Consider the following 12,380-nt stretch of genomic DNA (forward strand, 5'->3'; position numbering starts at 1 on the left):
TGGGTGTTGTATGGAATCCAATTTGACAATAAACTTCATATATTGGGGAAAAAAAATAAATAAATAAAAAACCTCACTTTAATATAAATAAGTTGACATACGTAAGTTGACAATAAAAACATGGAAAAGGTGGTACCATGAAAACATCAATAAAGATAAACCGAAGAAGCTGTACGAATATCACATAACGCAGACTTCCAAACAAGAAAAAAATACTAGGAATAGAATATTTAAAAAATGACAAAAAGTCAATTCCTGAGGAGACATAAGGGTCCTAAGTACGTACACATGTAGCTAGAGAATTACACAATACATGAAGTATGAATTGATAGCACTGAAAGGAGAAAAAAGCAAACCCACAATCCACTTGGAAACTGCAACAGTCTTCATTCAGTAATCAATAGAGTAGGTACACAGAAAATTAGTAAGGACATTAAAGACTGAAACACCACTATTAACTTGGTTTAATGGGCATTAATAAAATATTCTCTCCAACAACAGCAGAATGCATGTTTCATTTGCACATGGAAACTTCACCATGGTAGACATATTCTGGCTTGTAAAACAAGCCTTAAAAAGCAAATAAAATAATTAAAATTATACAAAGTATGTTATTTGACTATAAGATTTAAATGGAAAAATAGTAAGACAAAAAGAATCTGGATACCATAAATATTTAAAATAGAACAACATACTTCTAAATACATCAAAGATAAAGACTCAAGGGAAATTATGAACATTTTGAAGTAAAAAAAAAAAAACATATCAAAATTAGAAGGTTGCAGTTAAACTAGTGCTTCGAGGGAAATTTATTGCAGAAAATTCTTATATTAGAGAAGATGAAAGGTCTTATACCAATAGGCTAAGATTACAACTTAAAAAACAAGTAAATTAAAAGAGCAAATTAAGCCCAAAGAAAGTTGAGGTAGGAAATAATAATCATTTTTTAAAATTTCAGAAATCAATGAAATTGAAAACAGTAAACAAAAGGGAAAAAAACCAATAAAACAAAAAATTAGTTTTTTAGAAAATATCAATATAATTCATAAAATACTAGCTAGATTGATAAAGAAAAAAAAGGAGACACAAATTATCAATATTAGGAATTAAAAAAGAAGATATCCTCAGACTACTGACATTAAACAGAGTAATACTACAAACAACTCTTGCCCATTATTTGACAACTTAAATGAAATGGGTCAATTCCTTGAGCTATATAAAATATGAAAACTCACTCAAGAAAAAATAGATAACCTGAAAAGACATTTATTAAAGAAGTTAAACTTATAATTTAAAATCTTTTAAAATAGAAAACTCCAAGCCCAGATGATTTCACTTGCAAATTCTGCCAAATATTTGAAAAAGGATAATAATAATTCTGCACAATATCTTCCTGAAAATAGAATACAAGGAAGTATTTCCCAACTCACTTTATGAGGCCAACATTACCATTAAAAAAAAAAACAACAACAACAGACATAGATATCACTAGAAAGAAATTATAGACAACAGTTACTTATGGACATAGATGCAAAAATCCTCAACAAAAAGTAAATCAAATACATCAACATATAAAAAGGATAATATATCAATACACAGTAGAGTTTATCAAAAGATGTAAAGTTAGTTTAATATTAGAAAAGTCAATGTATGTCATCATACTAACAGATTAAAGAAGAAAAATCACATGGTTATCTCAATAGGGCAAAAAAATCATTTGATAAAACCCAAGTTCTATTGATAAAAACCTCCCAGTAAACTAGGACGAGATGAGACATTTCTAAACTTGATACAGAGCACCAAAGAAAAAGCCAGAGCTAAATGCATATTTAACAGAGGAAAACTGACCACGTTGTCCTAATATCCAAAGCAAGAAAATTCACTGTCAATACTTCTAATTAACACGATACTGAAGGTTGTAACCAGTGCAATAAGGCAAGGAAAAAAAAAAGAAGGAATCCATATTCTACAAGAGGAAATAAAACTGTCTTTACTTACAGATGACGTGACCATCTAAGTAGAAAATTCCATGGAATCTGCAAAACAAAAAAACAAAAAGACCTCAAAATAAAAAAAAAAACTACTAAAACTAATAAGTGAGTGTGACAAGATTGTAGGATAAAGGATCAACACGTAAAAATAATTATATTTCTATATACCAGCAACAACAATCAGAAAGTGAAATAAAAAAAAAACTATGATTTGCAATATCATAAAAATATGAAATACTTAAAGACAAACATAATAAAAAGTGTTAAAAATATGTACACTGAAAATTACAATGCATTCAAGTAAGTTAAAAACTATATATTATTTATCATTGGAAAACACAGTATTTAAAAAAAATTTTTTTTTTACATTTTATTTATTTATTTATTTATTTATTTATTTTTTTTTTTTTAAATTTTTTTTCAACGTTTATGGGACAGAGAGAGACAGAGCATGAACGGGGGAGGGGCAGAGAGAGAGGGAGACACAGAATCGGAAACAGGCTCCAGGCTCTGAGCCATCAGCCCAGAGCCCCACGCGGGGCTCGAACTCACGGACCGCGAGATCGTGACCTGGCTGAAGTCGGACGCTTAACCGACTGCGCCACCCAGGCGCCCCAACATTTTATTTATTTTTGATAGAGACAGACAGAGCACAAATGGGGGAGGGGCAAAGAGAGACAGAGACACAGAATCCGAAGCAGGCTCCAGGCTCCGAGCTGTCAGCACAGAGCCTGACACGGGACTTGAACTCACAAACCATGAGATCATGACCTGAGCCGAAGTCGGATGCTTAACTGAGCCACCAGGTGCCCCCACAGTATTTTTTTAGATGTCATTTTTGCTTAAATTGATTCAGTGCAATCCCGATAAAATTCCAGCAGACTTTTCTTGTAGAAATGAACATGCTAGTTCTAAAAAATATATGGGAATGCAAAGAAACAGAATAACAATCACAAACAAACAAACAAAAGAAAAGGTAAAACAAATCTGGAAGACCTACTCTACCTGATGTCAAGATTTACAAATCTACACAGATTGAGACAATGTGGTATTGGTGTAAAAATACACAAACAGAATAGAACAGAATAGATAACTAAGGAAGAGACTTACATGTATTAACAATTCATTTTCAACAAATGTAAAAAGACAATTCAGTGAAGAAAGATTTTCTTTTCAACTAACGTATAAGAACAATTAAATATCCATATGCAAAAGATAAAAAAACAAACAACTACACCTTGCAACACGTACAAAAGTGTACTCTAACTGGATTATAGAACCTGGATTATAGAAACCCTGTTTCGGGCTCTGTGCTGACAGTGCAGAGCCTGCTTGGGATTCCCTCTCTCCTTCTTTCTCTGCCCCTCCCCTGTTCACACACTCTCTCAAAATAAATAAACTTAAAAAAATTAAAAATTAAAAAATAAATGACTGGATTATATAAAACCTAAAATTGTAAAACTTCTAGAAAATATAAAAGAAAATCTTTATGACCTTGGATTAAGCAACCATTTTCTAGATAAATCAAATAAGTGATAATTGAACTTATTTTTAGAAGACATTGTTAAGGACATCAAAGAGATACTTGTACCCCTTTGTTTATTGCAGCATTATTCACAATAGCTAAGATATGGAAACCTAAGTGTTTACCAACGGATGAATGGATAAAGACATGGTATATACAAACGATGGGCTATTATTTAGCTATGAAAAAGGCTGTCTTGTCATTTGCAACTGCATGGATGGACCTTGGGGGCATTATGCTAAGTGAAATAAGCCAGAAAGCAAAGGACAAATACTGCATGAACTTCGAGCTGTAAGATTAATAAATTCTGGGGATCTAACGTAAAACATGGGGACTATAGTTGATAACACTGTATTGTATCATTGAAATGTGCTGAGCGAGTGGAACTTAAGTATTTTCATGAAAAAGCCTCAAAAAATAGAAGTATGTGAGCCGATGGATATGTTAATTAATTAGATGGGAGAAATTCTCTCACAATATATATGTATATAAAATCACCATGATGTACAACTGAAATATCTTACAATATTATTTGTCAATTATACTTGAATTGACAAATAAAGTTGAAATTTAAAAATTAAAAAAATAGGGGCACCTGGATGGTTCAGCTGGTTGAGCATCCAACTCCTGATCTTGACCAAGCTCATAATCTCAAGGTTCATGGGTTCAAGCCCTGCTTCAGGCTCTGTGCTGGCAGAGCAGAGCCTGCTTGGGATTCCCTGTCTCCTTCTTTCTCTGCCCCTCCCCTGTTCACACACTCTTTCACAATAAATAAACTTAAAAAAAAAAATTAAAAATTAAAAAATAAATGACATTGTTAAGAGAATAAAGAGGCAAGCCAAAAATAGGAATCTATATTCACAATTCACTGTTACCTAAAATATGTAAAGAATTTTTAAAAAACATTTTTTGTGTGTTTATTTATTTTGACAGAGTGTGCTCATGCTAGAGAAAGCAGGGGAGGAGGAAGGGCAGAGATAGAGAAAGAGAATGTCAAGCAGGCCCTGTGCTAACATTGAGGAGTCCAACTCAAGGCTTGAACTCACTAACTGCGAGATCATGACCTGAGCCGAGATCAAGAGCTGGAGGCTTGGGGCACCTGGGTGGCTCAGTCGGTTTAGCGTCCGACTCTTGATTTCGGCTCAGGTCGTGATCTCATGGTTCTTGGGATTGAGCTCTGAGTTGGGCTCTGCGCTGACAGTGCAGAACCTGCTTGGGATTTTCTCTCAAAACAAATAAATAAATAAAACTTAACAAAAAAAAAAAAAAGAGTTGGAGGCTTAACTGACTGAGCCACCCAGGCATGTCTATAAAGAATTCTTAAAACTCTCTAATAAGAAGGGCACCTGGGTGGCTCAGTCGGTTAAGTCTCCAACTCTTGATTTGTAATCAGTTCATGATCTCATGATTTGATTCCCAGATGACCATTAAGATCGTCTCTATTAGAGGAATGTATTAGGAAAACAAAACAAAGAAATGAACATGTCTGAGAACAATAAGGCACAATGAATAAAGACGCTTGTTTATTTTCAGCTAGCCTGCCCCTACGTCACTATTGAGCACTGGATGTGTAGGGTGGAGAGTGGATAAGAACAGGTTATCTGTCATTTTACTTTATAAATCTCTGTATCAAAAGGTGCCAAGTCCAGACCAGAGATGTTAGAATTTGAGCTGTAGGTATTTGAGCTTTGGTCTTTGGGTGATCTTTCTTGGGGAGAGGAGTTAAATGTGTTCTACACCAATGAGGAGGGAGTGAGATTGTATTTTATGACTACAAGTGTGAACCGTGGAAGAGACATTGAACATCTCTGAGCTATCTCAGATTTCCCAGGCCCTTGCAATTAGTATGGGGTTTGTGATTTGTTCAGGCCAATGGGCTTGAAGCAAACTTATGTGTCACTTTGGGACTGATTTATTTAACAGTTTGAGCATGAACTTCCTTGTCCCTCTCTTTCCCAGGAAAGTAATTTGAAGGCCAAATGTTGGGTGTTACATTCTGGTAGCCTGCATTTCTGGGAGATTACATGGAGGAGAACTTCCCCTACTCCACCCTGCAATTTTAAACTAAATTGGTTATGGAATGTGAACCCAGAAATGAAACTTGTACGAAACTGACATTTTGGATGTTACAGCATAGCCTATCCTATCATGCTTCATATGAGCAGTAAAAAGCTCCTTCATAATAGAGTCAGCAAAAGTGAAATTAATATGGTTTTTGATATTTTTATTTATAACCCAGAAACAGAGAATTTTTATTTATAGATCAGAATTAAACATAACTAAGCAAATAGGATCACTCCAATGTAGAAGAAAGTTATGAAAAATATACACAGACATTATGCTCATGGTTTATAAGGAAAACATATTATATATCTTTTTTCTTTTTTTTAATGTTTATTTATTTTTGAGAGAGAGAGAGAGAGAGAGAGAGAGAGAGAGAGAGAGAGGGAGAGAGAGAATCCGAAGCAGTCTCTGCACTCAGCACAGAGTCCAATGCTGGGTTCAATCTCATGAGCTGTGAGATCATGACTGCAGCAGAAATCAAGAGTTGGACACTCAACCGACTGAGCCCCACCAGGTACCCCTATATCCTTTTTAAAAATCTTTTATTTAGTTTTGAGAGAGAGAGAGACAGAGTGTGAGCAGGGGAGGAGCAAAGAGAGACACACACACAAAATCTGAAACAGGCTGCAGGCTCTGAGCTGCTAGCACAGAGCCTGACATGGGGCTCGAACCCAAAAACCATGAGATCATGACCTGAGCCTAAGTCGGACACACGTAACCAACTGAGCCACCCAGGAGCTCCTGTATCTTTTTTTCTTAAACAGTTTCGTTGAAATATAATTCACATGCCATACAACTCACTCATTTAAGTGTACATTTGAAAGGTTTTAGTAGTCTCACAGATACGTGCAACCCTCACCAGTCAATTTTAGAACATTTTTATCACCTCACAGAGACCTGTACCCTTTAGCTCCCTAAACATCTCTCTGTCTTCTCATCATTCCACACCCACCCCACCCCAGCTCTAAGCAACCACTAATCTATTCCCTGTAACTATAGATTTTCCTTTTTTAAACTTAGTTCATATTAGAATCATATAATATGTGGTCTGTCGTGACTGGTTTCTTCCACTTAGCATAATGCTCTCAAGGTTCATCATGTATCAGTACTCTGCCCCTTTGTATGGCAGAACAATATTCCATTATATGGATAGAGCACATCTGGTTTATGCATTCGTCCCCTGATGAACATTTTGAGTTGTTTCCATCATTTGGCTACTACAAATAATGCTGCTATAAAAATTCATAACACAAGGGCGCCTGGGTGGCTCAGTCGGTTCAGCATCTGACTCTCGATTTCGGCTCAGGTCATGATCTCACAGTTCATGGGTTCGAGCCCGCATCAGGCTCGGTGTTGACAGGACAGAGACTGTTTGGGATTCTTGTTGTGCCTCTCTGCCTGACCCTCCCCTGCTCATGCTTTGTCTTTCTCTGTCAAAAATAAATAGACATGAAAAAAAAATTTTTTTTAATTCATACACAAGTGTTTGTGTGAACATGTGTTTTATTTCTCTTGGGTTTATACCTAGGTATGGAATTCCTGGGTCATGGTAACTCTGTGTTTAATCTCTTGAGGAACAGCTAGACTGTGTTCCAAAGCAGCAGGACTATTTTATACTCGCAATATATGAGGTTCTTATCTCTCCACATTCTGGCCAACACTCGCTATTACTTGACTTTTGAATTCTGGTCATTATGGTTTGAATTTGTATTTCCCTGATGACAAGTAACGTATAGTATTTACTCATGTGCTATTGATCATTTGTATGTCTTCCTTGTAGAAATGTCTGTTCAAATCCTTTGCCTATCTTTTAAGTATTGTAATTTTGTCTAACAAAAGTTACGTTATTTGTGTTGGGGGAAAGAGACAGATGGGCAGCTGGAAAATAAAAGACTTTTTCTATCTATATGCTAAGTCATTTTGTTCTGGATACATATTGCCCTTTAAAATATCCAAAATTCTTGGGGCACCTGCGTGGCTCAGTCGGTTAAGCATCCGGCTCCAGCTCAGGTCATGATCCCGCGGTTCGTGGGTTCAAACCCTGCACCGGGCTCTGTGCTGACAGCTCGGAGCCTGGAGCCTGCTTCGGATTCTGGGTCTCCCTCTCTCTCTGCCCCTCTCCCACTCACACTCTGTCTCTCTCTCCCAAAATAAATAAACATGAAAAAAATAAAATAAAATATAAATAAATAATAAAATATCCAAAATTTAGTGGTACAAAACAACAACTATCTTATTATGCTCCCAGATGCTGTGAGTCAGGAATTTAGACAGGACACAGCAGGACAGCCTATCTCTGCTCCAAAATGTCTGGGGCTTCAACCTCAGAAGACTCCAGCAGCTGAATGTGGCTCAAATGGAAGAGGCTGGAATCGCCAAGCAGATTCTTCACTCACAGATCTGTCACTGCAGTGGGGTGATTAAAAATCCGGGCTCAGTTTGAGTGTTTAACCAGATTACCTACATGTATCCTGTTCATGTGGGTTGGGTTTCCTCCCCGCAGACTCGTCTCAGATTTGTCAAACTTCTGACAGACCCCTCAGGACTCTCAGAGAAAATGTTCTAGTGATTAAAGCGAAAACTGCATGGCTTTTTTTTTTAGGACAGCCTGAGAGCTCCTATAATGTCATTTCCACTATAATATATTGGGCGAGGCAGTCACAAGCCCACTCAGGTTCAAGGAGAGGGATGGCAGACCCCAGATCTCAGTCAAAGGAGAGAGTTAAAGCACTTGCAGCCACGTTTCACAGCTGCCCTAGACTCCGAGAAATCCTGGTGTGACTTTGGACAGCACATTTTCTGTATTTACGTAAACTTTGAGTAATTTATACATAATATGTATTGGTGAGGTGAGTAGGTGAAGGTAAACTTTGTAAATTAAGATACTTGCTGCCTGTGGTGGTTAGGAAAATGTGCCTCTAAAAAATCTGACTCAGGGAAACCTAACCGGCTACGTCAGGGCAAATACAAATGAAAACAAGTGGCTTAATTCTCCCTATTAGAAATAAGCACCCCTATCTCCCAGTTTCAATGAGAGGACCAGAGCCCGACTTCAGCTAGTGCCTGACTCCACGTTGCAAAACTGCCTCCTGTCATAAATATATGAATTTATTTTTCCTTTGTATAAAGCCAATTAACTAACACAGATGGTCAACCCAATACCAGGTAAATTTAGGACAAACCACCTGTATTAAATAGCGCTGCCCAGGTTTCCTACTGCTGGACTAGTTATTGTTTACCTTGAGAACATGTATGTAACGGATTGTATCTGTTTGCACTATATAAAAGGGTGAGATTTCTTTCTGTTTTTGTAAATTTCCTGTGCGATGATGCATCAGATTCTGGTTGAATGCTTTGTCTGATAATGAAACTCTTTTCTTTCTCTACTTCCTTGGCAGAGAGGTTTTCTGCGTTAGCAGGAGATTTTGCTTTTAATTTTATTTCCCCAGCAGCTGGCAGGCTCGTGTCCCTGTGCTCTGCAACCCATCACCCCAACCCCTTCTATGAGCGGCTCACCGCCCACGATTGATCTGGGCAGAGATTCGATGGCAGGACCACTCCTGGGAGACTCAGGCCCCCTCTGATGGGCGCCATGGACTTGCAAATTCCCACCGATTTTCTTGAACCTCTCTTAGGATAGCTCCGCTACCCAAGGTCTACCTCCTTTCCTTCCTTCTCCTTCCACAGAACTCAGACTTGCGTATAGTAGAACAACTCCCCCAACCTTCTCCTGCTCACTCCTTTGTTTCCCACTGGGGCATTTCCCCTGGTAATTTGCTTGCCTCTCAGAGCACCCGGACCGAGTCACCATATTTTTTAGATTGGGTTTTCAGGTTTCTCGCTCATACCTGAGGTGAGTGAATCAAAAACGTCTGAATCTTAAAAGAAAAAAAGATGTTGTAAAAAATATGTAAAAATCAAGCTCTGGTTTGTGTTTTAACAAACCAGGATTCAAATCTTAATGAATAGCTTTGCATACAAATTACAAGCAGTGTGACAGCAGCAGGTAATATGCTATTTGCCTTGAAAAATCACTAGCTCGGATCTTGAGAGGAATAAAGGTAGTTTTCCAAAAGATAACTAAGACATTGGGAGCATCCTGGAGGCAATCTTCTCTTTGCCAGTGGATATCAAAGTACAGGAAAAAGAAACTTATTGAACATTAAAGCTTTGGATCCATAAATCCGTAACACTTAATTCACAAATCAGAGGAGTATTGAAGAGAGAGCTTGACTATCAGCGGGCATGGCAAGCATATTGAAGAACGTATTTATGATACTGTTTGCTGGAGAATTCATAATGGGGATTTTGGGAAATGGATTCATTATATTGGTTAACTGTATTGACTGGATCAGGAACTGGAAATTCTTCGTAATTGACTTTATTATTACCTGCCTAGCTATTTCCAGAATAGTTCTGCTGTGCATAATAATTTTAGGCATAGGTTTAGATGTACCTTGTGAAGAAATATGGAACAAGAATAATCAACTAATAAGGTTTGAAATCCTCTGGACAGGATCCAATTATTTCTGCATAACCTGTACCACCTGTCTCAGTGTCTTCTATTTCTTCAAGATAGCCAACTTTTCCAACCCTATTTTCCTCTGGATAAAATGGAGAATTCACAAAGTGCTTCTCATGATTGTACTGGCCGCAGTCTTCTCTTTCTGCTTGTCTCTTCCCTTTAAGGATACAGTGTTTATGAGTCTGATCAAAAACAAGGTAAACGCGGAAAGAAATTGGACAGTGAGTTTCACAATGAGAACATATGAGTTATTTTTGTCTCATATGCTCCTGAACATAATGTTCATCATCCCCTTTGCAGTGTCTCTGGCTTCCTTTGTCCTTTTGATCCGTTCCTTATGGAGCCACACCAGGCAGATGAAGGGCAGAGGTGGGGATCCTATCACAAAAGTTCACGTGAGAGCCATGAAGTCTATGATTTCATTCCTACTCTTCTTCTTTATGTACTATTTGAGCACTATTATGATGAATTTGGCCTATGTCATCCTAGATAGTTTGGTGGCAAAGATTTTTGCTAATACACTAGTATTTTTATATCCATCTGGCCATACATTTCTTCTGATTTTATGGACCAGCAAATTGAAACAGGCTTCTCTCTGTGTCCTGAAGAAGCTGAAGTGCCTGCATCTAAGGAAACCCACACACCCATAAAACATGCCTGAAATGACTGTGATTTTGTCAAGAGTGAAGATAATGAATAGAACTCCATGTGCGTTTCTTTCCTTCCTCTCCACTTCCTTTATTCTGTTTTGCGACAGGGTCATTGAATCTTACTGAAAACATCTGCCTCGAATAAGTTAAAAGAAAAAGATTTTGCTGTGTTTCCATCAGAATAGTGATGATGTAAATAATTGTAAAATTAGAATATATCACCAAGGCAATGGGAATTTGATGAGAGATGAGAAAAGACTCGGGAAGACAGAAATTTACTTGTGGCTAGATTACAACTGTACAAAATTAAGTGTAGCAAGTCTCAGAGACAGAAAACCCCCAGAATTCATGAAATGAATATTTGGACATTCTAAAACCTTATTACCTGTGGCTGATGGCTAACCATGACTTAAAGTGGTATTTGGGAAAGGATGAACATAGAACGAACTGACATGACAAATTTTTGGTGATGCATCCACAGCATGTGCCTAGAAGTCCTGTTGGAGAGCCCATGAGAACCCTACTATTTCTTAAACATATGCCAAAGTTGGGGGTGCCTGAGTGTCTCAGTCGTTAAGCATCTGACTTCAGCTCAGGTCATGATCTCATGGTCCATGGGGTTGAGTCCCATGTCAGGCTCTGTGCTGACAGCTCGGACCCTGAGCCTGCTTCAGATTCCATGTCTCCCTCACTCTCTTCCCCGCTCCTGCTCATGCTCTATCTCTCTCTGTCTCTCAAAAGTAAATAAAACATTAAAAATTTTTAGAAATATATGGCAAAGGTGGTTTCAAATAAATAAATGAATAAGAGGGAAAAACACAAGGCTTAGAAAATACAAGGTGTGTTCACTTGGGCAGCACATTTACTAGAAATTGGAATGATACAGAGATTAGCACGGCCCCTACCCAAGGTTGATGCACACATTCACAAAGCACTCCGTATTTTTTTTAAACTTCTTTCATTTGTACTGTTCATTCAAATAAAATAGCTTGGTGCCTCTTACCCCCCAAAATACAAGGCTCAAAGTCTAGGGTACTATAGAGGTTATTTTGTATGAAAAAAAATACAGAAAACACAATGCAGAATAGTTTTATATTTTTCTTATTCCCCAGGTATAGTGCCAGTTTCGGTACCAATTATTACTCATTAATTCTGGGTTATCAGGAATCTCACGTTTTGACAGAGGTTGCTTGCTACCCCCAACCCCCAGTAAATAAAAATTTATTTTATTTATTTCATCTGTCTTTCTCATAGATGTTCTAGTTTTTAAGCAACAGGATTTAAGTTTGCTGTTTGACTTTCCATTGGTGTATGAGAAAAAATGTGTTTATTTTTTTAAAAAATAAGTTGTTTTAAAGGCCTATAGAATATATCATAGAAAAATGAATAGGGTAGAACTGATTTTTTTTTTTAAATGGAGATGTAACTGACATGTAACTGACATGTGTAAGTCTGAGGTATACAAAGTGTTGGTTGGATACATTTATATATTGCAATATGATTACCACTGTGGCATTAGCTAACACCTCTATCATGCTACATAATTATCAGTTCTTTTTGGTGTGTTGAGAGCAATTCAGATCTACTCTCTTAGCAAATTTGAAGTTTATAAGTTACGCTGTTGG

General features: G+C 37.3%; 1 protein-coding gene and 1 non-coding gene across 2 annotated transcripts; both read left to right on the forward strand.

The window, feature by feature from the left end:
- The first annotated feature begins 9,825 nt into the window (after positions 1 to 9,825).
- LOC112867869 (taste receptor type 2 member 8-like) lies at positions 9,826 to 10,755 on the forward strand. The gene has a single exon (XM_025930895.2). It carries the CDS (start codon positions 9,826 to 9,828, stop codon positions 10,753 to 10,755), a length of 930 nt encoding a protein of 309 aa, XP_025786680.2.
- An 841-nt stretch (positions 10,756 to 11,596) lies between these two features.
- LOC112868025 (U6 spliceosomal RNA) lies at positions 11,597 to 11,701 on the forward strand. The gene has a single exon (XR_003224224.1). It is a non-coding gene; the product is annotated as a U6 spliceosomal RNA (small nuclear RNA).
- Positions 11,702 to 12,380: the final 679 nt, after the last annotated feature.

The sequence above is a fragment of the Puma concolor genome, chromosome B4 (assembly GCF_028749965.1).
Source record: "Puma concolor isolate L17-30 chromosome B4, mPumCon1.1.hap2, whole genome shotgun sequence".
Classification (NCBI taxonomy): Eukaryota; Metazoa; Chordata; class Mammalia; order Carnivora; family Felidae; genus Puma; species Puma concolor.

What these genes read in the sequence shown, in the direction of transcription:
- LOC112867869 (XM_025930895.2), top strand. Translation starts at nt 9,826, where the DNA reads ATGGCAAGCATATTGAAGAACGTATTTATGATACTGTTTGCTGGAGAA.